This window comes from Rhinopithecus roxellana, chromosome 5 (genome assembly GCF_007565055.1).
Source record: "Rhinopithecus roxellana isolate Shanxi Qingling chromosome 5, ASM756505v1, whole genome shotgun sequence".
Lineage (NCBI taxonomy): Eukaryota > Metazoa > Chordata > Mammalia > Primates > Cercopithecidae > Rhinopithecus > Rhinopithecus roxellana.
Window position 1 is genome coordinate 16,504,181 of NC_044553.1, and position 25,900 is coordinate 16,530,080.

At 39.3% G+C, this 25,900-nt stretch overlaps 1 protein-coding gene and 2 non-coding genes across 5 annotated transcripts; all 3 read left to right on the forward strand.

The window, feature by feature from the left end:
* The first annotated feature begins 4,679 nt into the window (after positions 1-4,679).
* Positions 4,680-25,372, forward strand: CCNB1IP1 (cyclin B1 interacting protein 1). 3 transcript variants are annotated; one of them, XM_030930655.1, is made up of 8 exons: positions 4,680-4,790; positions 7,721-7,868; positions 10,272-10,349; positions 11,443-11,557; positions 13,916-13,994; positions 20,510-20,843; positions 22,935-23,268; positions 24,992-25,372. In XM_030930655.1, the coding sequence occupies exons 5-8, from the start codon at positions 13,966-13,968 to the stop codon at positions 25,192-25,194; spliced, it is 900 nt and encodes a 299-aa protein (XP_030786515.1). In that variant the 5' UTR covers positions 4,680-4,790; positions 7,721-7,868; positions 10,272-10,349; positions 11,443-11,557; positions 13,916-13,965; the 3' UTR covers positions 25,195-25,372. The 3 variants fall into 3 exon arrangements, with proteins under 3 accessions (XP_030786515.1, XP_010375347.1, XP_010375349.1); XM_010377045.2 differs by lacking the exons at positions 4,680-4,790; positions 13,916-13,994 and adding an exon at positions 4,836-4,898 and having other exon boundaries at positions 7,721-7,917; XM_010377047.2 differs by lacking the exons at positions 4,680-4,790; positions 13,916-13,994 and adding an exon at positions 4,856-4,898.
* Positions 10,539-10,615, forward strand: LOC115898044. Its single transcript, XR_004057803.1, has one exon. It is a non-coding gene; the product is annotated as a small nucleolar RNA SNORD126 (small nucleolar RNA).
* Positions 13,186-13,333, forward strand: LOC115898032. The gene has a single exon (XR_004057794.1). It is a non-coding gene; the product is annotated as a small nucleolar RNA SNORA79 (small nucleolar RNA).
* Positions 25,373-25,900: the final 528 nt, after the last annotated feature.

Here is a 25,900-nt window from a genome sequence, read left to right on the forward strand (position 1 = left end):
TGTTGGTGGGATTGTAAACTAGTTCAACCATTGTGGAAAACAGTGTGGCGATTCCTCAAGGATCTAGAACTAGAAATACCATATGACCTAGCCATCCCATTACTGGGTATATACCCAAAGGATTATAAATCATGCTGCTATAAAGACACATGCACACGTATGTTCATTGCGGCACTATTCACAATAGCAAAGACTTGGAATCAACCCAAATGTCCATCAGTGACAGACTGGATTAAGAAAATGTGGCACATATGCACCATGGAATACTATGCAGCCATAAAAAAGGATGAGTTCGTGTCCTTTGTAGGGACATGAATGCAGCTGGAAACCATCATTCTCAGCAAACTATCGCAAGAACAGAAAACCAAACACTGCATGTTCTCGCTCATAGGTGGGAATTGAACAATGAGAACACTTGGACACAGGAAGGGGAACATCACACACCGGGGCCTATTGTGGGGAGGGGGAAGTGGGGAGGGATGGCACTGGGAGTTATACCTGATGTAAATGATGAGTTGATGGGTGCTGATGAGTTGATGGGTGCAACACACCAACACGGCACATGTATACATATGTAACAAACCTGCACATTGTGCACATGTACCCTGGAACTTAAAGTATCTATAAAAAAAAGAGTGCTACCTTTTCCAAGAGTTTACTCACTGCAGCAGTGATAACATCTCTTTTTTCCTTTTTTTAAAATTTATTTTTTATTTCAATAGGTTTTTAGGGAGCAGATGGTATTTGGTTATATGAATAAGTTCTTTAGTGGTGATTTCTGAGATTTTAGTGCACCCATCACCCGAGCAGTGTATACTGTACTCAGTGTGTAGTCTTTTATCCCTCACCCCCACCACCCTTTCAGTGATAACATCCTTAAACGATAGTCATTCAGTCCGTGTTCTCCAAAGGGTGAGCCTCAAATCTACCGGAAGTACCTGAGGGTGCTTATTAAAATACATATTCCTGAGTCCCACCCACTGATTTAGAATCTCTGAAGGTATGTCCCAGGAATCTACTTTTTTTTTTTGAGATAGGGTCTCATTCTGTTGCCCAGGCTGGAGTGCAGTGGTGTAAACACAGCTCACTACAACCTCTACCTTCTGGGCTCATGCTCTCTCCCATCTCAGCCTACCTTAGTAGCTGGGACTACAGAGGCATCACCACTCTTGGCAATTTTTTATTTTTATTTTTTGTAGAGACAGTTGTTTTACCATGCTGCCCAGGCTGCTCTCAAACTCTTGGGCTCAAGCAATCCTTCTGCCTCCATCTACCAAGTGTTGGGATTACAGATGTAACCTACTGTGCCTGGACCCAGGAATCTATCTACTTTTAAACAATTTCAAAGTTATTTTACAGAGCAAAAATTTTTGATGTTACCAGCTGAAGAGAATTTCATAATGGATTGTTATGAGTATTAAAACCTGGAATACAGAATATCATAAAGAGATGTTAGATATTTAATGGGAATTTGAAAATAATATTGTACTTGCTAAGGTTTTCTGAAATCATACAATAGGAGGCAGTGTAATGTGGTGGTTGAGTTTGGGCTCTCAAGTTGGATGGCTGCTGTCTCAGTTTGTTTTCTGTTGCTTATAACAGAATACCTGAAACTGGGTCACTTAATTATTAGTTTGTTTGTTTTTTAATTAATTTGTTTTTTGGAGACAAAGTCTTGCTTTGTCTCCCAGGCTGGAGTATAGCGGCGCAATCTTGGCTCACTGCAACCTATACCTCCTTAGTTCAAGCGATTCTCCTGCCTCAGCCTCCCAAGTAGCTGGGATTACGGGTGTGCACCACCATGCCTGGTTAATTTTTTTGTATTTTTAGTAGAGATGGGGTTTCACCATGTTGGCCAAACTGGTCTCAAACTCCTGGCTTCAAGAAATCTGACCGCTTTGGCCTCCAAAAGTGCTGGGATTACAGGTGTGAGCCATCGCGCCAGGCCTGGGTTATTTATTTAGTTATTTACTTTTTGTGACAGGGCCTCACTCTGTCATTCAGGCTGGAGTGCAGTGGCACAGTCTTGGTTCACTGCAACCTCCACTTCCCAGGTTCAAGTGATCGATCCTCCTACCTCAGCTTCCTGAGTAACTGGGACTACAAGCCCATACCACCATACCCAGCTAATTTTTGTATTTTTAGTAGAGACAGGGTTTTGCCATGCTGGTTAGGCTGTGGGTAATTTATTTAAAAAAAAAATTATTTTTTGCAGTTATGGATGCTGTGAAGTCCAAGGTTAAGGGACTGCCTCTGGGTTGCATCTGAACTTCTTGCTGGAGGGGACTCCCTGTGATGTTCCAAGGCATGGCAGGAAATCACATGGCCAGGAGGCTGAGACTGCTAACAGGCTATCCTTAAGTCTCTTTTCCTTTTCTTTAAAGCCACTAGTTCCCCTCCCATGATAACCTATTAATCTATGAATAGATTAATTTATTCATGAGGGCAGAGCCCTCATAATCCAGTCACCTCTTGAAGGCCCCACTTCTAATGAGGTTTAAGTTTCAGCCACTTTAGGGATTAAGTTTCAACGTGAACTTTGAAGGGGACATTCAAACCATAATAACTGAGATCTAAATCCTGACTTTACCACTTGCTAAACAGACAAATTTCTTAATCTCTATAACTCTGTTTCCTTTTTTTTTTTTTTTTTGGTAAAATAGTTATAATGAAAGTGCTTACATTCTTGGGTTAATGTGAAGATTAAACAACGTAATGAATATAAAGTGCTTAGCATCATTCCTGGTTTACAGTAAACATTCAAGAAATGTTTTGACTCTAGAGGTTACAATAAATCAATTTTGAAACAACAAAGTAGCATTTGATGCTAAATGTTGGGAAATTTGGGGCAGGTAAACGCTAAAGTGGATAAGAATAGGTAATTTCTAGTAAGGTGGAAGCAGGTTGGATAGGATGAAATGATTAAAAAATGAGAACTACTATGGGTTAGAGTTGTATCATTTCTTCGTTTACCTTTAATTTTTATACTTCAAATATTTGCACATTACATGTATATTTGTATATATAACATATATTTGTATACGTATTCCCTATTATATATTATATTAGTATTTATTAAGAATAATGATGAATATTGTGCCAGGGAGTCCTCTAATTATGGCTTAAAAAGACATCTTTCAGCTTGGGGCAACATGGCGAAACCCCGTCTCTCTTTTTTTTCTGAGACGGAGTCTCGCTCTGTCGCCCAGGCTGGAGTGCAGTGGCCGGGTCTCAGCTCACTGCAAGCTCCGCCTCCCGGGTTTACGCCATTCTCCTGCCTCAGCCTCCCGAGTAGCTGGGACTACAGGGGCCTGCCACCTTGCCCGGCTAGTTTTTTGCATTTTTTAGTAGAGACGGGGTTTCACCGGGTTAGCCAGGATGGTCTCGATCTCCTGACCTCGTGATCCGCCCGTCTCGGCCTCCCAAAGTGCTGGGATTACAGGCTTGAGCCACCGCGCCCGGCCGCGAAACCCCGTCTCTACAAAAAATACAAAAATTAGCTGGGTGTGGTGGTGCATGCCTGTAGTCCCAGCTACTTAGTGGGGTACTGAGGTAGGAGGATCACTTGAACCCGAGAGGTCAAGGCTGCAGTGAGTAGAGATTGCATCACTGCACTCCAGCGTGGGACACAAAGTGAGACCCTGTTTCAAAAAAAAAAAAAAATTTTTTTTTAACAGACTAAGAACCTATACTTTAACTGGAGGGCAATGTGAGGAGTCAAAATAATTGATTAATCAATTATGTCTTCAGCACTGAAAGTCATTGTTTTGGTCTGGAGATGTGTAAAACGTACACTTTGCTCTCTAGTTGTTTATAGCCTACTTGGGAAGATAAACCTAACAAGAAATATATAATAACAATAATAACAGCTAACATTGTTGAGTACTGTGTACCGGGCATTGTACTGAGTACATTATATAAATTATTTTACTTAATCCTCACAACAATCAGAGTAGGAAGATTTCATCTTTTTTCCCTCTTTTTATAGTTGAGGGAACTGAGGCTTAGATGTGTGCAAATAAGTGGCAAGTTCAGATTCAAAATCAGCTAAATTTTATTTGAAACCTAAAACACTTAACCATCTACCGTTTATCTACTAAGCCTGTTAGTTCGAAGATTTCCTGAAGGTAAATTTTATCAGGCCAGCTTTGGATTTGGGGGGACAAATAAAGGTAAATTTTAACTTGAATAGATCTAGGTAGGCTGTTTATAATGGAATCTGTTGCCTAGCATAAATTAACCATGTTGAGGTCACAAAGGATACGAAATTACCCTTAAGGGATGAAAATTCTTTGGAATAGAATACAGTAGGCCCATGCAAACAAGAATGTGTATAAATTTAGCCTGTTTTTGCCTAAGTACATTAACTAAAAAGGAAACTTGGTTTAAGAAGTTCACTCTAAAAATACTGCAAGCAGCATCACTGGTCCATAGAGAGGGGTGGAGTGGGTTACATCATTTCTTTCTTTTTTTTTCTTTTTGAGACGGAGTCTTGCTCTGTTGCCCGGGCTAGAGTGCAGTGGCCGGATCTCAGCTCACTGCAAGCTCCGCCTCCCGCGTTTACGCCATTCTTCTGCCTCAGCCTCCGGAGTAGCTGGGACTACAGGCGCCCGCCACCTCACCCGGCTAGTTTTTTGTATTTTTAGTAGAGACGGGGTTTCACCGTGTTAGCCAGGATGGTCTCGATCTTCTGACCTCGTGATCCGCCCATCTCGGCCTTCCAAAGTGCTGGGATTACAGGCTTGAGCCACCGCGCCCGGCCGGGTTACGTCATTTCAGCACCTTTTAAGGTAAAGGAGGAGGGAATCTGAACTCATTAGCCAATCAGGTTCTGAAGACACTTCCCAAGGCGACTTCCTGTCTCTCCACTTTCTTTCCTTCTCCGTTTTGGTGGGCTGGTGAGTGTGCACTTAATTTTGCTCTCTAATTGTTTTGAATTTCTCTTCCATTTGAGTTATATACCCAGGTGGCAGGCCTTGATTTCAAGTCGGCATTGGAGTGTGTGTGAGTCGCAAGGAGGTTAATGTCTGCTGTGTGGAGGTTGGGAGAAGGCAGTGAAATGCTCTGCCTGGCTTGTTTCCACGTGGGCCTCTGCAGTACTGGGTTTGCCTTCCATCTCCGTGTCCTGACTGTGCTTCATGCACATAGTGCGTCTGTTCTTGGAAAACGCCGACTTCATTTTGCTTTGAGGGAAAGATATTATCATTCCAATGCTGTTTTGATTTATATTTCTCTGGGTGAGGTCAGATCTCGGGAGAAGGCGTTCAGCTCAGTAGATTTTAATTCTCCGGTGAGTGTCTCGAGGGCCCAGGTCCTTACTGGGTTTGTGGAAACTGTAGCGGACCTTGTCTTTACCTTGGCCTTTGCTCAGATCATTTCGGCTTTCTTGGTGAACCTGGACAGCAAACTCTGAAGACAGATAAGCCCTAAGAAAAGCTGCTAATTTTTAATGTTGCCACTGTGGTGAGTGTGTCCGTAAAAGCTATGGAACAAGGTCAGGGACCTTAGTTTAGGACAAGCCTCTAGATTCAAATTCCAGCGCCACAGTTTACAGCTCTGGTGACCTTGGGAGAAGCAGTGAGCCATTCCGAGGCTTAGCTTTCCAAGATCAGATAAAATATATAAAAACTAGGCTCTAGTTGGTATGTAATAAACGTTAGGTACTTTTAGAAGTAAGCAGTACTTATTTATTTAAAGTAAGTATTTTGGATATCTGTTTTCTCATAAAAAGTTTTGCCTAGTGACCTTGAATGTAATTTCACTGAATTCCTTTCTTTTGATACATGTTAATTTTTATTTGATGTATGTGTTGGAAATCCATACAGGCAGAACGTGTGAGAAAGACAAATAATAAACCAGTTAATCGAATGTAGTAATAGGTATTTGTAGGCCTCCCATAATTTTTATAATTCTCAAGCATTGTTAAAATTTATTTTTTGGGGCTTGGTGGCGCAAGCCTGTAATCCCAGCTACTCGGGAGGCTGAGGCAGGAGAATCGCTTGAACCCGGGAGGTGGAGGTTGCGGTGAGTCGAGATGGCGCCATTGCACTCCAGCATGGGCAATAATAGCGAAACTCCGTCTCAAAAAAAAAAAAAAAAATATATATATATATATATATATTTGAATACTATATATATTTTTTGAATACATATATATACATATTTATATTTTGAATAGGTAATACATTCACATGATTTAAAATTCAAAAGATATCAAAGTTTCTTATCCCCTTCCCTAAGCCATCCAATTCCTCTCCCTCATAACAGTGTTACTAAGATATTTTATGCATATAAGCAAATATGTGTGGGTATCCTTCCCTTTTACTGTACCTACTCTACTCTGTGTCTTACTTTTTCCACTTAAGTTCCATGAGTAGAGTGTCCACATTCCTTATAATGATCACATAGTATTCTTTAAAAATAATTTTTTTAAAAGATATATTTTTTGTTTTAGTAGATTTTCTGGGTAAACTAACTCCATCTCAAAAAAATAAAAAATAAAAGACCCATTATCTTGGAGTTGGAAGGGCCCTTATGAGTACTATATGAGTGACCTTTCTGGCTTCTGGGTTATTGTGAGAAGTGTGACTTTTTGTTGTTAAATTTGTTTGGGGTACATGTGCAGGTTTGTTACAGGGTATATATTGCATGATGCTGAGGTTTGGGCTTCTGTTGATCCTGCCATTTAGGTAGTAAACATTGTACCCAATAGGAAGTTTTTCAGTTCTTGCCCCTCTCTCTCCTTTCCTCCTTTTGGAGTACCTAGTGTCTATTGTTCCCAACCTTATGTCCCTGTGAACCCAGTATTTAGCTCCCTACCCAAGATTTAACTCCCACTTGTAAGTGAGAACATGCAATACTTGGTTTTCTGTTTCTGCCTAAATTTGTTTAGGATAATGGCCTCCAGCAGCATCCAACAGCTCCAGTTGCTGCAAAGGACATGGTTTTTTTTTTTTTTTTTTTTTTTTTTTTTTTTTTTTTTTTTAATGGCTGTGGAAAAGTGTGAAATTTTTAGGCAGAATATTTGCCTTTTTACTCACTAGCTGGTTGAGCTTGGGCAAGACATAAAAATAACATATTAAACATTTAACACCATGCCAGCTACAGTGCAAAGTGTATTTATTACCTCAGTCTTCACAGAAGTTTTAAGAGGTATGTAGTATTTGTTCTCATTTTAAAGAGGGGACAGCTAAGGTTTAGAGAAGTTCCATAACTTACCCATGGGCACAGCAAATACATGAGAGAGCCAGGATTAAAATCTAGTTTTGTATGATTTCAAAATCTATTATTTTAGGGAATATTAATTAGTGCAACTATTATGGAAAATAGTATGGAAATTTCTCAAAAAAATTAAAAATAGAGCTACCATATAATCCAGAAATCCCATTTCTGGGTATAGTCAAAGGAAATAAAATTAGTGTGTCAGAGATATCTATACTCCCATGTTCATTGCATCATTATTCACAAAAGCCAAGATGTGGAATTGACCTAAGGGTCCATCAACAGATGAATGGATAAAGCAAATATGATATATATGTACAGTGGAATACTATTCTGCCTTAAAAAGGAAGGAAACTCTGATAGTGAGTGGGAATTAAAACTTGGAGTCTGTTCTGATAGCAGTACCTTATATAACTATCTCTAAAGGAAAACTATGCCAAGCTATCAGTTTAGTATTTACTTCGTATGAACAAAATTTTGTGTTTTCACTTTGTTTCAGGTTGAAGATGAAATCCACTGAGGAGGGAAGTCCAGCACCCTGTGTGCCATTCCAGAACTGGCCCATCTGTAGACCCCCTGAAAATCATGGGCTTGGATTTGGATGTTCTCAACAGAAAGGGTTAAAGGCTGATGGGACCTAAAGCCTGGTACTTGAATTTTGATCACATAAGCTGCCTTAAGTTCTCTTTATTACACGTATGTGTATCTTTTCTATCTAAAAAGCCTAGCCTAGAGATTCTTTGAGTTACTATTGTATCCTATAATGCTAGGTGGCACTGAGTAAATTGGAATAGAGTCAAATGGAATGGTAATGAAATCTTAACACAAGTATCTGCTGATTTAGTATCAATTTGTAGTTTGTATTAGGCCTTCATGAAGCATCTGTTCACACATATAAAATGTACTTTTTGGCTATGAACACTAGTACTTTGAAGTGATTACTGCCCACAGTCAACAAAATGCTGGGATCATTGATTGTTTATGGAGCATTTCCAAAATACTTAGTAAATACGAAATGTCCTTTGTATGTTGGAATGACACTTGTTGAAGCATGCATGACTAGAATCCTGCGGGGGGCATCACCCATTGGGAAAGGTATCCCATATTTAACATCAGGATTTATGTGCCAGGCTTTGTGCTATGTGTCAAAACAAAAAGACCAGGCCTCTTGCAATCTGGGTTTTGTTTGTGAGTTGAGATTCATAGAGAAGTTGTTCCTTTCAACCTATAATTATTATCCTGTAAGAATACTTAGATCAAGTAGGTTTTTTTTTTTTATTTCCTTTTTTAAAAAATTGATTTTTAGGTTTGGAGAGATAAAGGAGTTTTAAGGTAGACATTGTTAAAACTGTAGAAACCTTTCACACCATGTCTTGCTTCTTGTCTTCATTCTCTTAGTTAACCTTGAATCCTATTGATCTGAAAACATTTTACATAGTTAAAGCATTATAGAAATGTAGGGCAAGGAAGGAGTAAAATAACATTTTGATCATATCTGTCTGAGATATTTAAAATGCTTCAGTTTCTTTCCAACCGTCTGAGCTAGCTAGCATGTCACTGCATTACATTTTAAAGCAAACCATCTTTAGCTCTGCTTATTTTCTGTAGGAAGTACCGTGGTGAAGTGAAAAGAGTATGGAGTTTTGATGGACCTGAATTTAAATCCTAGCTCTTACTAGTTAGGTGACCTTAGGAAATTTATGTAATTTTTCTGAGCCTCAATTTTCCTTGTAAATAGGGGGTTGTAAAATTTAAATGATACAAATTCTATACAGCTTGACAGATAGGATTTCCAAAGAATGATAGCCACTGCTTTCTTTCTGTCAGCTTATTTTAGACCCATTCTTAAAGGCACTGATGTCCAGCCTTCTGATATGATGGGAATGTTCTATGTTTATACTGCCAATATAGCTATTGAGTAATGAAAATGTGAGTAGGGTAATGGAGAAATTTAATTTTTAACTCTAGGTGGTTGCTTATTGGACATGCAACTTTAAGGTCCACTTATGACCCACTGTTTTTGCTTCATGAAGCCTTCCTTGACCAATCCTACTTTTTTTCTTAACCATACTTGCTTTCTACCACTTATTTGGTGGTATGTTAATTTCTATGAGTCTTGTCTTTCTGGCTGATTGTATCTGAGGTTATGGATTTTTAAATCTCCACATTGCTGCATGAAAAAGAACACAATGATAAAAGTATAACTAGTATTTTTAGCTAACAAGTTTTAGATGATCATTACAAGTAAATAAAAACAATTTCTAGCTAGTAATTAGGGGAAGAGTAGGGAATAGTGTGAAGGTTGCCTGCAAAGATGAACTGCGCATCTAATGTGTATTTGACCTTAAAGTTCAGATTACACTCAAATGCTGGAAGAGGAAATTAAAGCAAGTCTCTTTCTTACGTTGCCATCTTGTGGCAGACTTGGGTTCCAAATGTTACTAATTCAATTTTCCTGTGTAAAGGGAAGAGTTTCTTCAGATTATTTTGACAAAGGATTACGAAGAGTAAAGGTTAAATACAATCCGGCATTGGCTCAAATGAAACTGAAACATGCTTTGAAAAAACTATTTTGGATTATTTTCTCATTTAGCTGAATCTTACAAGTTCTTGACTCCTTTCTCTTGCGTAACTGTTTTCTTACTGTGAGACTGTTGACCTTTATAGCCTTTCAGAAGTTGGTTAGACTATTGTGCAGTTTTATCCAAACTTGTAAATTTATACAAAATTAAGCTTGTGTACAGGTCCTGCTCTGTTTTTTTTTTTTTTTTCTTGAGACAGGTCTTACTCTGTTGTCTAGGGTGGAGTACGGTGGCATGATCACAGCTCACTGTAACCTTGAACTCCTGATCCTGCCCTATTTGGTATTGAGCTTGGGCATTTGGTGACATTCTCCGAAAGATGAGTCAATAGTTTATATTAACGAATGGAGAGTTAAATAAAGGATGAACAGTTACTCTAAATTTTCTTGTGACTTGGTGTAGAACATGCTGGTGTGAATTGTCATGTAATCATAACCTTTGTGAATTTATTTTTTTAAAATTTTCCAGAAATGATCCTAGGTAATTGATAGATCCTGTGGTTCAACTGGATTTCTAGATAGAAGCTGGATTCATGTGATGCCAGAGGTAAGAGTAAGAGCAAAATCTTCATTTTTACCTCATTTGGATTTCTAATCACCTAGCAAGACTTGGGACTCAGTGTTATTAGTGGATGGAATTTGGTAATTGAAAAAAATCCCCATTTCTAACCTTAAGAGAATTTTCCTGTTTAGGGATAAGGAGCCAGTGCTGGTTTGCCCTTCCCCAGTCATTTACAGTTTGCCATGATGAAATGCATGTTAAGTCCGTGTTTCAGCTGATCAGCCTGATTAAACACATGCTCTGAGCAGACTAAAGCTAGGGGCAAACACCTGCAATTGAATTCTGCTTGTTGGAATTCATACTGGGATTTAGTCTGTAATCCCAAGTGATTCTTAAACCTTAATAAATTAAGAATTTATATATAATAAATTTATATAAATAATAAGTTAGGAATTTGAGACTAATTTATTGTGCTTTGATCTTTTGTGATATCTCTATAATCCCAAAAAATCACTTTTGTGAGTTAGAACTAGGGTCAGGAATCCTTAATCTAAAAGTTCAAATACTACAGAAAAAGCACTGGCAACTGGTATAATTCTATAGGCAATTTAGCCTGGCAGTTTTAAACCAATCACTGTTTTATCAATCTATACATATAGATTAAGGGAAACACAGAGTTGGTTAAATCAATTTCGTGAAGACTATACAATACAACACTACATAGTCACTTAAAAGTTATGATACAGGTTTATGTTTATTGAAATAGAATGATATTCATGACACATGAAAAACATTATAGAGCAATGTGTTTCTGCTTACATATTTTTATATGCATATGTTTGCTTAAGAAATCGGAAAGGATATATATACTAAAATACTAGGGGTTATTTTCTCTAGAATTGAGTTCTACAAGTAATCTTGCATTATTATAAACCTATTTTCTAATTTTATTGTATTTATGTATTGTAATATTTTAAAAGTTATTTGAAGTAACTTAGGACAAGCTTATATTCTTTACCCATGCCTGCATTTTCAGCAGAGAATTAGGTAGAAAGAAGGGTGAAATATGGGAAATACAAACAACTCAAAGTAATGTCAGGACTTGAAATAATTTTTTAGCTTTTGTTGTCTTTTGCAGAAGTAAAATTTCAAGAGACTGAAACCAGATCTGAGTCTCACTGTTGCAGTCTGGACCTCTTTGGTGCTGTAAATCCTGGATATACAGTAGATGATTACTGCATTTTTCTTTTATGGTAAGGCTTACGTTGATATTGAGAAGCTTTGACATATATATGAGTCTTTGAAAATTCAGGTTTGTGACTTCATGGCCAGCTGCTAAGGTGCTATAAGTTTCATTTTTTAAATGTCAGTTGAGGCCAGGTGTGGTGGCTCATGCCTATAATCCTAGCACGTTGGGTGGCCAAGGTGGGTGGATTGTCTGAGCTCAGGAGTTTGAGACCAGACTGGCCCACATGGCAAACCCCATCTCTACTAAAAAAATACAAAAAATTAGCTGGGCGTGGTGGTGTACACCTGTAGTCCCAGCTACTCAGGAGGCTGAGGCAGGAGAATTGCTTGAACCCAGGAGGCGGAAGTTGCAGTTAGCAGAGATAGTGCAACTGTAATCCAGCCTGGGTGATAGCGAGATTCCATCTCCAAAAAAAACAAAAACAAAAAAGTCAATTAAAGATGTTGAGAAGTAGCATAGTATAGTATATATATGGGTTCTGGAGTCAGACTGGGTTCAAACCCATGCTGTCACTTCACCAGTTATGCAGTATTGGCAAGTTTCCTAATTATCTGTGTCTTAGTTTTATATTTTATATTTATATTTTAGAGAATGGCAATAGTATTTGACTCAGGGTGGTTATTTTGAAGATTAAATTAGTAAGGGTGTGGGTAAAGCATATAGTAAATGCTCAGTTTGATGTTAACTATTTTGTCTTCAGAATCCATGTTTATATTTCTCTTAGATTCTGTACTACCTGGCAATTTTTGACATCTGCATAATAGATTGATGAAAATTCTTTGTTTTGGCCTGACGTGATGGCTCACGCCTGTAATCCCAGCACTTTGGGAGGCGAAGTGGGCAGATCACCTGAGGTCAGGAGTTCAAGACCAGCCTGGCTAACATGGTGAAACCTTGTTTCTACCTGAAATACAAAAATTAACTGGGTGTGGTGGTGTGCACCTGTAATCCCAGCTACTCGGGAGGCTGAGGCAGGAGAGTCGCTTGAACTTGGGAGGCAGAGGTTGCAGTGAGCTGAGATCGTACCACTGCACTCTAGCTTAGGTGACAGAGCTAGACTTCATCTCAAAAAAAAAAAAAAAAGAGGAAATCTTTGTTTTTATTGCTTATATATCTTTCTGTTAATTAGACTACCCCTCATTACCTTCACCCTGCCCCTCAAAACTTAATTAAGTTCTAGAATTAGTCACAGGCACTATAGTGTGTATCTTTACATAATTGTTGGAATAACATTTTCTTTAGTTGATTAATCTTGATTTTGGTACTAACTTTTTATCTAGTTCCTCATTTTGCATTGCCAAATCAATTGATCCTTAATGATCTCTTCTAGTTCTTACTTAGATGTAATGATTCCTATCTTATAAGAGTCTCTTGATGTCTTATTTTTTTTTGAGACAGGGACTCACTTCATTGCCCAGGCTGGACTGCAGTGGCACAATCAGGGCTCACTGAAGCCCCAGCTTCTCAGCCTCAGGTGATTCTCTACTCAGGCTCCCAAGTAGCTGGGACCACAGGCCACCATGCCTGGCTAATTTTTTGTATTTTTTGTAGAGACGGGGTTTTGCCATGTTGCCCAGGTTGGGATGTCTTTATTTTTTATAAACGTTTCTTAATGTGGTTGGAGGTAAACTTTGATGGCTGTTCCTCTCACTGCTTGGAGCCTTAGGCAGTGGGATTTTGATCCATCATATATCAAAAATGGCTTATCTTCACTCAGGGCACCATGAGGATGGGCTGGCTGTCTGTTAGTGCCTTCTGATTTTTGCGGAGTCAAACAATTACTAAACGGGTGGTGATTCTAGATTAAGAAAATGTACGTGTGATTAAAAAAATAAAAGCAGCAGCCTAGTTTCAAAACATGAACATATAGTAATTAGATAGCTCTCATCTAGCGCTATGAAAGAAAGCCAGTTGGTTCTGGGAGTTACTGAAACATTATACTATAAAGTCATTCATGTTCGAATTTTAAATGGTTTACTTGGTTTTCTAGAGTGGTTGCTCACACAAGTCAGGGCAGTTTTAAAAAGACACTTTTTGGTTGGGTGCGGTGGCTCACACCTGTAATACCAGCACTTTAGGAAGCTGACGTGGGCGGATCACCTGAGGTCAGGAGTTCAAGACCAGCCTGGCCAACATGGTGAAACCCTGTCTCTACTAAAAATACAAAAATTAGCCGGGCATGGTGGTGCGCACCTGTAGTCCCAGCTACTTGGGAAGCTGAGGCAAGAGACTCGCTTGAACCTGGGAGGTGGAGATTGCAGTAAGCCAAGATTGTGCCACTGCACTCCAACCTGGGTGATAGAGTGAGATACTACGTCTCAAAAAAAAAAAAAAAAATTATACATATAACTTTTCTTTGCAGTATGAAGATAGATAATTCTTCAAGTTAAAGATGGACTTTTCTTACCAGAAATGGCTTTATGGAATCAATTTGCAAAAATGTAAGAGGTGGCAAAGGAAAGAATAAAATAATATTTTCATTTTCTTCTGTCATTCTTAGATCCTTTGATAGATTGTAAACTCCATGAAAGCAGGATACCTTCTTTTCCCCTAAGACCTGGCCCAGAAGAGATACCAAAAAAATATTTGCTTCTATACTAACCTAGTCTCTGGGTGTGGGAGCCATAGCGGGTTCGGGGGGGGGCGGGGTGGGGGAAGGCGGGGAAGCCCTGATTGACAAAACAGGGCGGTTTCCAAAAGGAATTCTTGGCATGTGTACTCAAGGAGACATGTATAGAATGTTCACTGTGGTATTGTTTTTTTTTTTTTTTTTTTTTGTGAGACGGAGTCTCGCTCTGTCACGCAGTGGCCGGATCTCAGCTCACTGCAAGCTCCGCCTCCCGGGTTTACGCCATTCTCCTGCCTCAGCCTCCCAAGTAGCTGGGACTACAGGCGCCCGCCAACTCGCCCGGCTAGTTTTTTTTTGTATTTTTTAGTAGAGACGGGGTTTCGCCGTGTTAGCTAGGTTGGTCTCGATCTCCTGACCTCGCGATCCACCCGTCTCGGCCTCCCAAAGTGCTGGGATTACAGGCTTGAGCCACCGCGCCCGGCCTGTGGTATTGTTTTTAATTGTAAAACCTGGAATCAATGCCTATTATAAGAATGACTGCCAAAACCAATCTATGTGAGGAATAGATATATAAAAGCTTACTGGTATTTAAAAATCTTTTATTGTTAATATTTTATTTACAATCTTACTTGATATTTATCATTGACTTAAATTGCACATACCACTCAGGTATGGTTAAAAACTCATTTCTGCTTCATGTTGAAATATTCTCGCCGGGCGCGGTGGCTCAAGCCTGTAATCCCAGCACTTTGGGAGGCCGAGACGGGCGGATCACGAGGTCAGGAGATCGAGACCATCCTGGCTAATACGGTGAAACCCCATCTCTACTAAAAAATACAAAAAACTAGCCGGGCGAGGTGGTGGGCGCCTGTAGTCCCAGCTACTCGGGAGGCTGAGGCAGGAGAATGGCGTAAACCCGGGAGGCGGAGCTTGCAGTGAGCTGAGATCCGGTCACTGCACTCCAGCCTGCGCGATAGAGTGAGACTCCGTCTCAAAAAAAAAAAAGAAATATTCTCAATTGTTTTGGCTAAAGTATACTGTCCTATATGCTGTGTTTATATCCATGATGGTATATTTAAATACAAGGGGTACAAAATAAAAATCTAAATATTGAAAGTCTGGTATACTTCACTGTTTTTGTAATGAGATTTAATACTCATGCTTATACCAGAATCTCACAAATGGTATGCAACTGTAATAACTTGTGTTGGCCAGAATATGAAACCTATTCTTTAGATTAAGATTGTTGAAATTGCTTCATCAATAATATACAGTTTATGAATATTCAGTAGTTTGTCTAAAAATAGTAAACAACTGAGTTAAACCATTTCATAAATTACAAGAAATCGGTCTTCAGGTTGTCAGACTTTTCTGTCTGTTGCAAACCTCAACTTCTGGCTATAAAAACAAGGTATCAAAACAAACAGGAAGTTACTTCTGTATGTTCAAATATAGCACAACTACTACTTGAAACTCAGTGTCTTTTCTCCTTCATTATAATATCTTCAGACTGCTTTTCTCTATATAGATTCTCATGGAAAGTATTTCTTTTCTTTTCTTTTTTTTTGAGACGGAGTTTTGCTCTTGTTGCCCAGGCTGGAGTGCAATGGCGTGATCTTGGCTCACCGCAACCTCCACCTTCCAGGTTCAAGCTATTCTCCTGCCTCAGCCTCCTGAGTAGCTGGGACAGGCATGCACCACCACGCCCAGCTAATTTTTGTATTTTTAGTAGAGACGGGGTTTCTCCACGTTGGTCAGGCTGGTCTCGAACTCCCAACCTCAGGTGATCTGCCCATCTCGGCCTCCCAAAGTGCTGGGATTATAGGTGTGAGCCATTGCGCCTGTCCTGATTCTCATGGAAAGTATTTCATATCTATAATTTTTTTTTTGTTTGTTTGAGATGGAGTCTGACTTTGTTGCCTAGACTGGAGTGCAGTGGTGCAATCTCGGCTCACCGCAACCTCCGCCTCCGGGGTTCAGGCTATTCTCCTGCCTCAACCTCCTGAGTAGCTGGGATTACAGGTGCCCACCACCACACCCAGCTAATTTTTGTGGTTTTTCATAGAGATGGGGTTTGATCATATTAGCCAGCCTGGACTCAAACTCCTGACCTCAGATGATCCACCTGCCTTGGCCTCCCGAAGAGTTGGAATATGATTTTGTTATCCTGAGTAGTTTTGTCTTTGTGGTTGGTTGCCTTGTTTTGTATAGTCAATAAATATGATTAAATGTCATTCTAAAAGCAATGAAATACAACATTCCTAATATTTTGATGCATATTGTATCCCTTGCATGGTAAATATAACCTAGGAACGTTATAGGCTAGACTACCACTCCATCAAATAGTGAAGTTGTTGGAATGTTTGCTTTCTTGAATGTTGTGGTCACTGTGGCCTTCACAACTCTTATTGTAAGTTATTCAGACTCTTTATGTTGGGAAGAATGAATTAAGTTGTATATGTGAAAAGCAAAACTTTAAAACTATTGAAAAGCAAGAGTATGACATTGGAGTAGACGTAAGTACAAAAAGGGAAAGTTGATACATTTGTGTACACTAAAATTCAAACTTATGTTTGCATGCCATATTACTGTTAAATGACTCCATATAAATCAAGAAAATCATCAAAGGATGTGAACAGGCAAATCACAGATGAGGATCCCTGAGTAGTCATTCAGATGAAAAAATGCTTACTCTTACGAGTAATGAAAGAGTTGTACATTAAAAAAACACTGAGATACCATTTCACTGTCATCAGATAGACAACAATGAAATAAAACACCTTGACATGTCTGCATGTTGCTGAATTTATAGCATTGGGCTCTTGTATACTTTGCTGGTGGCAGTGAAATTTATGCCTTTACTTTGGAGAGTGGTTTGGCAACATTTGGTTGATTTGAGGTTGCTTATATACTAACCCAGTCTCTGGGTGTTATATTCTAGAGGAATTTTTGGCATGTGTACTCAAGGAGACATGTACAGAATGTTCGTTGCAGTATTGTTTTTAATTGTAAAAACCCGCAATCAATGTCTATTAGAAGAATGGATAAATTGTAGCATATTTGCAGTACATGGTGTTAAAATGAATTAATGTTAAGTATGTATTAACTTAGATACATCTCCAGGAAGTGATCATGGTGCAGTACAAAGGCTAGGATCACAAAGTTAGGTACTAGTCAAATTAGAATATTTTGCATTTTTCAACTTTAAATGAGTTGTACTTTTTTTTGTATTAATATTTCTACATTTGGCATAGTTAAAATCAGAATTCACACAAAAGGCTCGAACAGCCAAAAACAGATGTTAAGGAGTACATGGTTCACACATGAAGATTTCATTTTTTTGAAACTGGTTTATACCAGAATTAAGTTACCACTTTAAAGTTATCACAATATAGTTTAGGAAATGTACAAAGGCCTAATTACTGTGAACCAGTTGACAAACCTTGTAGGAAGTTGCACAGTTTTTGACAGTTTTTGTTTGAAGGAAAAAGATTTGATATTATGGTTTGGCACTACTCAGAAAGGGGTTTGCAGGGTTTGATGTCCATTGTGTGGCTAATAGCATCTGTTACTAATTCATAATAGGGTCACAACATCTGGAAGGATGGCTACACAAGACGGTATGAGGCTGGGCATGGTGGCGCACGCCTGTAATCCCAGCACGTTGGGAGGCTGAGGTGGGTGGATCATTTGAGGTCAAGAGTTTGAAACCAGCTTGGCCAACATTGCGAGACCCTGTGCCTACTAAAAATACAAAAATTTGCTGGGTGTGGTGGCAGGCGCCTGTAATCCCAGCTACTCGGGAGGCTGAGGCGGGAGAATCGCTTGAACCTGGAAGGCGGAGGTTGAAGTGAGCCGAGATCGTATCACAGCACTCCAGCCTGGGCGACAGAGTGAGACCCTATCTGGAAAAGAAAACAAAGCTTCATTAAGGTTTATATTCTGAGGACCCTTCTAGCTTTCCTCTTCAGGTTAATTTTTAATCTGAATTCTAACATCCATATAGATTAAGCAGAAAATAATTACCTACAGCAGCTGCTATAGGTAATGCCTGGAACTGCCAGCAGTTCCAGGAGAGCACGCAGGTAGGTCACCTCAAAGTTGTGACCCTCAATACTATCGCTTAATTTTTTTTTTTTTTTTTAAGATGGAGTGTCGCTCTTGTTGCCCTGGCTAGAGTGCAATGGTGCGATCTCGGCTCACTGCAACCTTTGCCTCCTGGGTTCAAGTGATTCTCCTGCCTCAGCTTCTGGAGTAGCTGGGATTACAGGCGTCCACCACCACGCCCAGCTAATTTTTGTATTTTAGTAGAGACGGGGTTTCATCATGTTGGCCACGCTGATCTGGAACTCCTGACCTCAGGTGATCCGCTCACCTCAGCCTGCCAAAGTGTTGGGATTACAGGCGTGAGCCACCACGCCCAGCCCACTATCGCTTAATGTAAAGCCCTGTAATGCATGTTTGCAATGCAGACTCAAAGAAAATTATAACTTACTTAAATGTGTATAGAGGATGTGTGAGAGCTGGAAAGATGTCTATTCCAAGGTGGATAAAAAATAAAACGGTGGGCCGGGCGCGGTGGCTCAAGCCTGTAATCCCAGCACTTTGGGAGGCCGAGACGGGCGGATCACGAGGTCAGGAGATCGAGACCATCCTGGCTAATACGGTGAAACACTGTCTCTACTTAAAAATACAAAAAACTAGCCGGGCGACGAGGCGGGCGCCTGTAGTCCCAGCTACTCGGGAGGCTGAGGCAGGAGAATGGCAGGAGAATGGCGTAAACCCGGGAGGCGGAGCTTGCAGTGAGCTGAGATCCGGCCATTGCACTCCAGCCTGGGTGGCAGAGCAAGACTCCGTCTCAAAAAAAAAAAAAAAAAAAAAAAAAAAATGGTGGATTACCCCAACTTGGAGGTGCCAGCTGTCCAATTACAGCTGTCACACCGTTTCTGGGAGTTTCTCCTGATTCTTAGAAAGCCGGAACCGCCCGCCGCACCTCCACAGGGCCTGGCAGGTCCCAGGATGCTTCGGGGCAACCCTACGCACGCACGCTTTGGCGTAGTTCCCTGAAGCACTCGCGCGCAGAGAATCCTGGAATCTTCGCTTGTGGAGCTGTGGAGGCAACGGAGGTTTTCCGCGCTTTTTCTTTCAGCCTCAGATTAAGTATCATTTGTTATTATTATTTTCTCTACTGAGCGCGGAAAGCTGACTGAAAATTCCAGAGTGTAATTTCTGTGGGGCTGTTTCTCTAAAACTTGCCCCTCACGTAGCTTGTACAGCCATTAGATAGGCGCTTACTCCCAGCTGGTGGAAGATTCGAATTAGCTGCGCCTCTCTTGCCTGAGCGAGGGCTCCGCTTTAAAGCTTCCCAGCTCCTCTGCTTCGCCTCTGCCCCCTACTCTGCTGGACGTAAAATAGGCCTCTTAACTGTGGCTGCCAGGTGGCATACCTGAGGAAACTCACTCAGCGGGGCTACTGGGATAAAGGTGTCCAAGTGTTCCTTTCTGTCGACCCGGAGGGCCAAGGCAACCTTTTTTTTTTTTCTTCTGAGATGGAGTCTCGCTCTGTCGCCGGCTGGAGTTCAATGACGCGATCTCAGCTCACTGCAACCTCCGCCTCGCGGGTTCAAACGATTCTCCTGCTTTAGCCTCCTGAATAGTTGGGACTACAGGCGCACGCCACCACGCCAGGCTAATTTTTTGTATTTTTGGTAGAGACGGGGTTTCACCGTGTTAGTCAGGCTGGTGTGGAACTCCTGACCTCGTGATTCGCCTGCCTCGGCCTCCCAAAGTGCTGGGATTATACAGGGGTGAGCCACTGCGCCCGGCCTATATATATGTTTTGAGACAGATTCTTGCTCTGTCGCCCAGGCTGGAGTGCAGTGGCACGATCTCGGTTCACTGCGACCTCTGCCTCCCGGATTCAAGTGATTCTTCTGCCTCAGCCTCACTAGTAGCTGCGACTACAGGCTTGAGCCACCACGCCTGGCTGATTTTTGTATTTTTAATAGAGACTGGGTTTCCCCATGTTGGCCAGGCTGGTCTCAAACTCCTGACCCGCCTGCCTTGGCCTCCCAAAGTGCTGGGATTATAGGCGTGAGCCACTGCCCATGGCCCACGTATATATTATTTCTGACTTTAGCAAGATCTATAACCACCTTTGTCTTTACCTTTATCCTTAAAGTGTTTTTAGAAAACCGGACAAACAAGGAGCACAATTAATATTATTGAGTAACTGAAATCAATATATCAATTATACTAAATACAAGGAATATGATAAAATGTGCAGTATTTTATAAGAAAAACATGCATGTTGTATTTATTTTTTACTTGTTTATTTTATTTTTATCACAATTTAACTTACTTGGCCTTTTTGTTTACCGCTTATTAGGACTCTCTTCAGCTTCTGGACACCTCACTATCCTATTATGTCTTTGTGTGAAGACATGCTGCTTTGTAATTATCGAAAGTGTCGCATCAAACTCTCTGGCTATGCATGGGTCACTGCCTGCTCTCACATCTTCTGTGATCAACATGGCAGTGGTGAGTTTAGTCGCTCACCAGCTATCTGTCCTGCCTGCAACAGTACCCTTTCTGGAAAGCTCGATATTGTCCGCACAGAACTCAGTCCATCAGAGGAATATAAAGCTATGGTATTGGCAGGACTGCGACCAGAGACTGTGTTGGACATTAGCTCCCGAGCACTGGCCTTCTGGACATACCAGGTTAGTGCTTAGTCTATTTCTCTTGAACATATAATTTCAGGCATTTGTGGGAGCTTCTAGTGTCTTTCCTTCATTATTTTATATATTTTTTTATGAGTATATGAGAAACTCTTCTTATTAGCTTGTTTTGTTTTCAAAAGCAATAATGTTTATTGTTGAAAATCCAAAGGAAGAAAATTAAAGCACTCATAATTCCATCACTCAGATAACCATTGTTGATATTTTGGGTATACACACACACACACACACACACACACACTCTGTCTTCTGTATAAAAGTAAGATAATAACACACACACTGTTTTATTGTTAGAGTTGACAATATATTATATCTGGTATGTATTTTTCTTTCTTTTGAGATGGGGTTTTCTTGTGTTGCCCAGGCTAGTCTCTAACTCCTGGGTTCAAGCCATTCTCCCGCCTCAGCCTCCTGAGTAGCCTATGCTCCACTGGATATGAATATCTTATTAAATATTTTTTAGTTAACTATTCTATAATCATATTTTAATGGTTATATTGTTTTTAGCATAATTTATTTCCAAGTTATTAAAATACTATGATAAGTATTCTTATCAAATACACGTCCTTAACTTCTTCCCTTTATGAGTTCTACTTTTAGTATTTCCTTTGAAAGACCTCCCTGTGGATAACTTTAAGCATGTCCTTGAATGTATTGTTGTATCTTACATATACACTTATACTTATTAAGGATGTTTGTCATCTGTCAAGTAACTGTTTATTATATTTTTCTGGGTAAGTTGTTTCTCTTACATGCTCCTGTATTTTTCACCTCCTTTGGTTAAATACCAAATAGTGTTTTTGCTGGCTTATGTGGTAAGAGTATGTTTATTTTTGTAAGCAACTGCCAGATCGTCTTCCAAAGTGGCTGTACCGTTTTATATTGCCAGCAGCAATGAGTGAGAACCTGTTGCTCCACATCTTTGCCAGAAGTTGGTATTGTCCATGTTCTGGATCTTGGCCATTTTAATAGGTGTGGTATCTCATTTTAATTTCCATGTCTCTGATGACATAAGATGTGGAGCATCTTTTCATATGCTTTTTTGCCTTTTTTTTCGGTGAGGTGTATATGAAGTTTTTGGTCTATTTTTAAATTTTTTTAATTGTTGAGTTTTAAGTGTTCTTTGTATCCTTATTGCGTTTGAAGTATTCTTTAATCCTTTATCAGAGCTATCTTTTGCAAATATACTCTCCTGATCTGTGGCTTGTCGTTTCATTCTCTTACAGGGTCTTTCACAGAGCAGAGATTTTTAGCTTTAATGAAGTCCTGCTTATCAATTTTCTCTTTCATGGATTATACCTTTGGTGTATTTTAAAAGTCACTGCCAAATCCAAGATCATCTAGATTTTATCCTATGTTATCTTCTGAGAGTTTCATAGTTTTGCATTTTACATTTAAGTCTGTAAACCATTTTGAGTTTATTTTTGTGAAAAATGTAAGATGTGTCTAGATTCATTGGGTCCTCAATTTTTTGCTGGCTATTCGCCAGAGGCTCTTAGTTACTTGCCTCTTGGGCCTTCCTGACATGGCTGCTTGCTTCCTCAAAGCCAGCAAGGAGTGTGTCTCGTAGTAAGACAGACCTTATAGTTTTAGGTAATATACTTAGGAAGTGACAACCTGCCACGTTTTATGTAGTATTGTAGTCACGGGTCCTGCCCACATGCAAGGGGATAGGGAGTTACACAAGGGTGTATGTACCAGGAGACAATGATAATTTGGGGTTGTCTTAGAGTCTGTTCTTCATGCTCTGATGACTTGAAAAATGGGATTATGTTTCTTAAAAACCTTTGGAAAACATGTCACTTGTTAAAGTAAGACAAATACTCAGTTCTTTTGGTGGTATAAAGTTAGTGGTTTGAGAGTATTCTTCCAGACTTTTTTTCTATGCATTTAATAACATAACTTATTGTTTTCTGTGCCTTGTGTATCCTGATTGCTTCTTAAACTGGGTTCTAAATGTTAAAATAACATCCCTATAAAAGCATATTTCTTTTCCTTTTGTGTTTGTATAACATTTTACAATGTATAACTTTGTACCCCATACCTTAAAAATCTTTTTTCTTTTGGAACCAGGTACATCAGGAACGTCTTTATCAAGAATACAATTTCAGCAAGGCTGAGGGCCATCTGAAACAGATGGAGAAGATATATACTCAGCAAATACAAAGCAAGGATGTAGAATTGACCTCTATGAAAGGGGAGGTCACCTCCATGAAGAAAGTACTAGAAGAATACAAGAAAAAGTTCAGTGACATCTCTGAGAAACTTATGGAGCGCAATCGTCAGTATCAAAAGCTCCAAGGCCTCTATGATAGCCTTAGGTTACGAAACATCACTATTGCTAACCATGAAGGCACCCTTGAACCATCCATGATTGCACAGTCTGGTGTTCTTGGCTTCCCCTTAGGTAAGAAAGGACATGTGATATCCAGTGTCTATTCTTTAAATCAATGATTTTTTATACTGCTCTGCCCACTTCCAAGCATTCAGTGGAGATGATAAGGGTCTTGAGTTGTGGTAGGCTATGAATTCTTCACCCATGTTTCAACCTGTACATCATTGCTTTCATCCATTGTATTTGCTTACATTTAAATTAAAGCTTTAATTTGAGCAGAGTTTATCTGTGCAAAATGAAAGTTTGCAAATTGCTACATTAAAATAAAAGCTACGTAGTTGTAGTAATAATAATATTAACCGTCACTTATTGATTCGTAAGTGCTAGGCACTGTTGTGTTTTATGTTAATTCATATAATTTATAAAACTTTATGAAATAAGTATTATTATCCTTTTATACAGATGAGAAAGCTGAGGCACAGAAAGTTAAGTAATTTGGTCAATATCACTAACCTGTTTTCAGAGCCGATACTCTTAATCATTTGCTATTCTCCAAGAAGGCCATGTTTCGATTTTTTTCACCTGCCAGTACTGATTGTACAGTTCTTAAGTTGTCAGTTTGGTTGTTTTGTTCTTTTGTTTAATCATTTTTCCATTTATCAAATATTTAGCAAATATGTTTTATGTACCAGGTTGTTAGGTATGATCCTAACTAATGAGGATATAAAGACTATCCAAATAGGATTCTTTCTTTCTGGAAATCACAATCTAGCATGATGCCATCTCTTGTCTGCTTGTTAGGTGCCTTGCAGATGAAATTAATCTCATATCTTCCTGCGCTCTCTCCTTTATACTACTCTTTATGCAACAAAATCCAATAGGTTTTTGCTCTGCTATTAATGGAAATTGTTTTTGGCATACAAAAAAGTAAAGCTTCTTGTGCTGGACTTTCCTAATACTCATTTTTGGATATTTACTATAGGCTGAGGAAAAAGATTTAATAGGGGAGGAGATGATGTCTTAGAAAAGTTATGAGGTGGTCAGGTGTGGCCGAGCACTTTGGGAGGTTGAGGTAGGAGAATCACTTGAGCCCAGGAGTTTGAGACCAGCCTGGGCAATATAGTGAGACCCTGTCTCTACAAAAAAAAGGTGGGGGGCAGGTATGAGATGATGAGATGAGTAATATCAGATATAAGAACAAAAACCTAAATTTCTGCTTAACTTTCAGTTTTACTTACATAATGTAATTTAGTCAGAGTTACTGTAAATGGGTATTATGGATATACTTATTTTTTTCTTGTCACTGTCCACATTTGTCTTATTTTTTTCATATTCACCAGTTCTTTCCCATTCCTTTTTCTGTACACAGTTAACCTTTTTATCTCCTGCTACCACTGTTAGCTTGAAGGATATATAGTCAGCATTTTCCTTTAGTTATTTAATCCTTTAAAACCTGTAAAAGCCAAGGAAGGGTTCAGTGGAAGTAGTTAAATGTTTATTTAATCAGATCTATTATCTGCTTTGTCTTAATCCTATGCTAATTGATATTGGGTCATGGTATATGCCAATATTTCATCATTATATTTTTTCTAGAATGTTTATTGCAATGTTTTTAAAAAAGATTATTCTTAACCTGGGGCAAAAGATTTTATATGTCTGTTTTTTTCTAAGACAAATACTGGAGAAAAAATATATATTAGTGTATATATATATATATATTTGATGATTCCTCTGAAGTAGATTATGTAGATAACAAATGAATAAAATTATGTTTTTCCCTTTTTTTCCCCACTAGGTAACAACTCCAAGTTTCCTTTGGATAATACACCTGTTCGAAATCGGGGCGATGGAGATGGAGATTTTCAGTTCAGACCATTTTTTGTGGGTTCTCCCACAGCACCTGAACCCAGCAACAGCTTTTTTAGTTTTGCCTCTCCAAGTCGTGAATTAGAGCAGCAGCAAGTTTCTAGCAGGGCCTTCAAAGTAAAAAGAATTTGAGCCACGCATGGTGTCACACACTTGTGATCCCAGCTACTTAGGAGGTTGAGGCTGGGAGGATCCCTTAAGCCCAGGAGTCTGAGGCTATAGTGATCTAAGATCATGCCACTGCACTCCAGCTTGGGCAACAGAGTGAGACCCTGTTTCTAAAAAAATAAAGATAATTTAGCTAACTTTACAGAATGTTTCTATGTTCCTCTTTAGTGATTTCATTTAGCAAATCTTTTTCCTACTTAGGACTCTTCAGGTTCCCTGTGCTTTTAAATCTCTGAAGTTGTCTTCACATTACCAACATAACAAACTCATTGGCAGTGGGGAGTGGTTTAGAGTCTGATTTCTTTGTTTCTATTATTTAAAGCATAAGCATTTTATTAATCTAAATTCCATTGTGAACTGCTGAATTTTCATCCCTGGTGAGAAGGTTACAATTGTATTTGTTTCAATAGATAACTGTTTCTCCCTGGGCTGTTTCTGACTGAGCTGTGTTGTTTATGCCTTAAGTACCTGTGTTATATGCTACATGTTGCTTTGAATTCTGGTATTTATGCATATCTGTATATGTAAGTATGTTAACGTACACTGATATTTTGCTGTATTTGTCAGTATGTTTATGTGAAAATTTTGGTCTTGGAAAATGGTGGGTGATGTGTGTGTGGCTTGTTATTTGGGTATGTGTATTTATTTGTATATATTTATGTATTTACCT

Bases quoted from the DNA above. Each gene is read 5' to 3' on its own strand.
- CCNB1IP1 (XM_030930655.1), top strand. From the start codon at position 13,966: ATGGCTTTATGGAATCAATTTGCAAAAAT. The intron at 13,995-20,509 runs GTAAGAGGTGGC...ACCGCTTATTAG, and splicing joins TGGAATCAATTTGCAAAAAT to GACTCTCTTCAGCTTCTGGA. The intron at 23,269-24,991 runs GTAAGAAAGGAC...TTTCCCCACTAG, and splicing joins TGTTCTTGGCTTCCCCTTAG to GTAACAACTCCAAGTTTCCT.